We start from the raw sequence: 3,345 nt of genomic DNA on the forward strand, positions 1-3,345 counted from the left end.
AGGAAATTATATCTGATTCGTAGTGGATTTAGGTTGAACTCTTTTGTTGCTGCTGATGCCTGGAATGTTCTCTTCTCAAATTGTATAGTGCGTGCTGTTTTATCCTTGTTAATGGCTAATTTTGCTAATTTTTATATCGCTGTTGGTTGCCATTTTCGCTTGCTGCCACTCAATTCATATAAATTGATCTTGATTAGTGCTGATTTGATTTTAGTGAGTTCATATGGGTTGATTTTGCTGTTTGTTTAAATTCAGAAACGTCCTATTTACTGCCAGAGTACTGTCGAAATTTCTCAATTTTTTTCCATGTTTATAGTTTCTTAGTTTAATTAGTTTGTTCAGTTTTTGTTAAATTAGTCGATTTAGCTATGCATGCTTAGTGGATTATAGGTGGTTAGCAACTAGGAAATTATATCTGATTTGTAGTGGATTTAGGTTGAACTCTTTTGTTGCTGCTGATGCCTGGAATGTTCTCTTCTCAAATTGTATAGTGCGTGCTGTTTTATCCTTGTCAATGGCTTGTTATGCTAATTTTGATATCGCTGCTGATTGCCATTTTCGCTTGCTGCCATTTAATTCATATAAATTGATCTTGATTAGTGCTGATTTGATTTTAGTGAGTTCATATAGGTTGATTTTGCTGTTTGTTTAAATTCAGAAATGTCATATATAATTAGTATCTTTGTATAGAGACAACAGTGAAGAAAACACGAGGACCTACACAATGCTTGAAGATTCATGCAAGACAGTTGGAAGATAGAGAACAAATTACTCTAGATAGTGAAGGAGAGGCAATTGGTCCTACTGATGAAGCTGTAAACAACTTGAGCAAATTTTTGGGCACAGTGGCAAGGAATTCAGATTTTTGTCCATTAATTTACACAAATTGGAAGGGGATTAAAGATAAAGAAGCCATTTGGGAATATGTTCAAGTGAGAACTTTAGTCTTGTTTCTTTTAGAAAGTATTTGGAAATGTACACATGTATTTTATTCTTACTAGCAAATAATAATTGTGTTTTATAGGCTAAATTCATTATTCCAACTGAAGGAAAGAGGATGGTCCTTGCTCATATCAATGACAACTGGAGAAGGTATAAGACTACAATAAAGCAAACTCATTTTCTGCCATACAAATGTGTTAATGAGATGCTGAAAAATCGTCCTAAGAGTATACCTGAGAGTCATTTTCGCAAGTTAATTGCTTATTGGAGAACTGAAAAAGTTAAGGTAAGACATGTGAAACTTAGTGTAATTGTTTATGCAATTATATTATATACACATATGAGTGAATTTTGATGATTTGTTGATAATACTTGTCTCTTGTTATGTAGAAAATGTCTGTGCAGAATAAGAAAAATAGGGCACAACAGAAATTTAGGCATCGAAATGGACCAATAAATTTTGCAAGAATACGTGCAAGATTGGTACAATTTTTAATTCCTTGTTGAATTTGTTTGTGTATGTGTGGTGTGCCTTTTAACTCTGTATAAATGCTATTTGAATTGGACTTATAGGCTGCTTCTAAGGAAAATAATGAACCACCTACTCAAGCAGAAATGTTTGTTGAGACTCGCCAAAGCACAAAGGGAAAATCATTGGATGAAGACACTCTGGATGTTATTGTAAGTTTTAATTAGGAGTTAATTTGGTTAAAATAGGTTATGGATTTCTTGTGTCTTGGCAATTTGTCCATCACTTGTGGTTATTTGGGAAAGAGAAGGCAGGGAGAGTGCGATGTCACGGAAGAGTAACCACACCAACTTTGTTGAAGAAAAATGAGGAAATTGCCACCCTTAAGCAGCAACATGCAACTGAGAAAGCAACATTAGAGAATAAGGTTGATGTGATGCAAAAAGAAGTAGATGAACTAAAATCGCTTGTTAAGATGATGCTGCAACAAAAAAGCTCAGGAGTGGACCTTGACATGTTAGCTGCTCAATTAGGAAGCACTTTAGGGAATCCGAACAATAATGATGCGCATGAAGAGGTATTATTTGTTGTTAAAGTTTCTATATATTATCATATCTTAAAGATGTGTAGTTTTATATTTGATTTTTTTTTATGTTTACAGGAAAACTATGTTGAAGGGGAAATCGAACTTGATTAAGGTCAACTTTTTAAAAGCAAATGTTATAGGGTAAAAGTCATGAACTTGTGGACATGATGACTATTTGCTACTTAGCTATTTCAACCCTCTCTTTTGTTATTATATTTTTTGCAAACTTAGATGATATTGTGGATCTTACAACAATTTTTATAAGTTAAATTTGATGGGAAATATTCAATTATTTTTCTTTAGTGACTTAATTCAAATAGTTTAGAATATTTATTGATACTAAACAATTAAAAAAAAACTGAAATGAATTTAATTCACGAGAAAACTATTATAAATAAAAAATTATATATCACAAAAAAATCGTTGTCAATAGTTATAAAACCGTTGTCAAAGATGACTACATAATAAAACCGTTGCCAAAACGCGCTCTAAAGGTAACGTTTTAAAACTGTTGTTTTAGATCACTATAAAATAGCAATGGTATTAAAACCGTTGCCAAAAACGACATCAACTGTAACGCTTTAAAACCGTTGTCATAGATGGCTATAAACTGGCAACGGTTCAAAAACCGTTGCCGAAACCTGGCACCAATGGTAACGGTTTAAAACCGTTGGCTATGTGAATAATAAAACGACAACAGTTTAAAACCGTTGCCTATCCAGTTACGGTTTTAAACCGTTGTCATGTTAATAGGAACGGTTCGAAACCGTTGCTTATTGAGTAACGGATCAAAACCGTTGTTTAAAATTTTTCGTCAAAACCGTTGTCTTAGGCACTAACTGTGGCAATGGTTTTTCTGTTACCGTTGCCTTAGATAAAAAACCGTTGCCTTTGACCATTGGTAACGGCCGCATATACCACAGGTCAAAAACCGCTGGCAAAGCGTTCCCTAAAGTTTTGGGAACGGTTTTTCAATCTACGGCAACGGTTTTTGACCGTTGCGAAAAGCCTTGTTTGTTGTAGTGTCTCCAGATCGCCGATTTGTATCAAACTTGTTTAGAAATAAAATTGGGTCCGAGATGTTTATGCCATTAGAAGAACAGAGAAAAAATGATTTAAAATGAGGAAGTTATGCTCAATCAAAGTTTGGTGCGTAAACTAGAAAAAATGGGACTTAGCAGCTTTTGTGCTGCTGCATTACGTGCATATGCCTTCATCCCTTGCGTGGGCAAAATTGCATGTCCATGCGTACGCGTGACACAGGGATTTTGCATACGCGAAACTCTCGTACGCGACCAGTCGATTCTGCCTGGTCCGCATGCGTACGCGAAATTGAGTAATGTTTACA

General features: G+C 34.7%; 1 protein-coding gene across 1 annotated transcript; it reads left to right on the forward strand.

The window, feature by feature from the left end:
• The first annotated feature begins 514 nt into the window (after positions 1-514).
• On the forward strand, positions 515-2,108 carry LOC127741521 (uncharacterized). Its single transcript, XM_052254225.1, has 6 exons — positions 515-616; positions 678-932; positions 1,025-1,092; positions 1,516-1,623; positions 1,907-1,988; positions 2,073-2,108. Exons 1-6 carry the CDS (start codon positions 515-517, stop codon positions 2,106-2,108), a joined length of 651 nt encoding a protein of 216 aa, XP_052110185.1.
• Positions 2,109-3,345: the final 1,237 nt, after the last annotated feature.

Source organism: Arachis duranensis, chromosome 9, assembly GCF_000817695.3.
Source record: "Arachis duranensis cultivar V14167 chromosome 9, aradu.V14167.gnm2.J7QH, whole genome shotgun sequence".
NCBI classification, from domain to species: Eukaryota; Viridiplantae; Streptophyta; class Magnoliopsida; order Fabales; family Fabaceae; genus Arachis; species Arachis duranensis.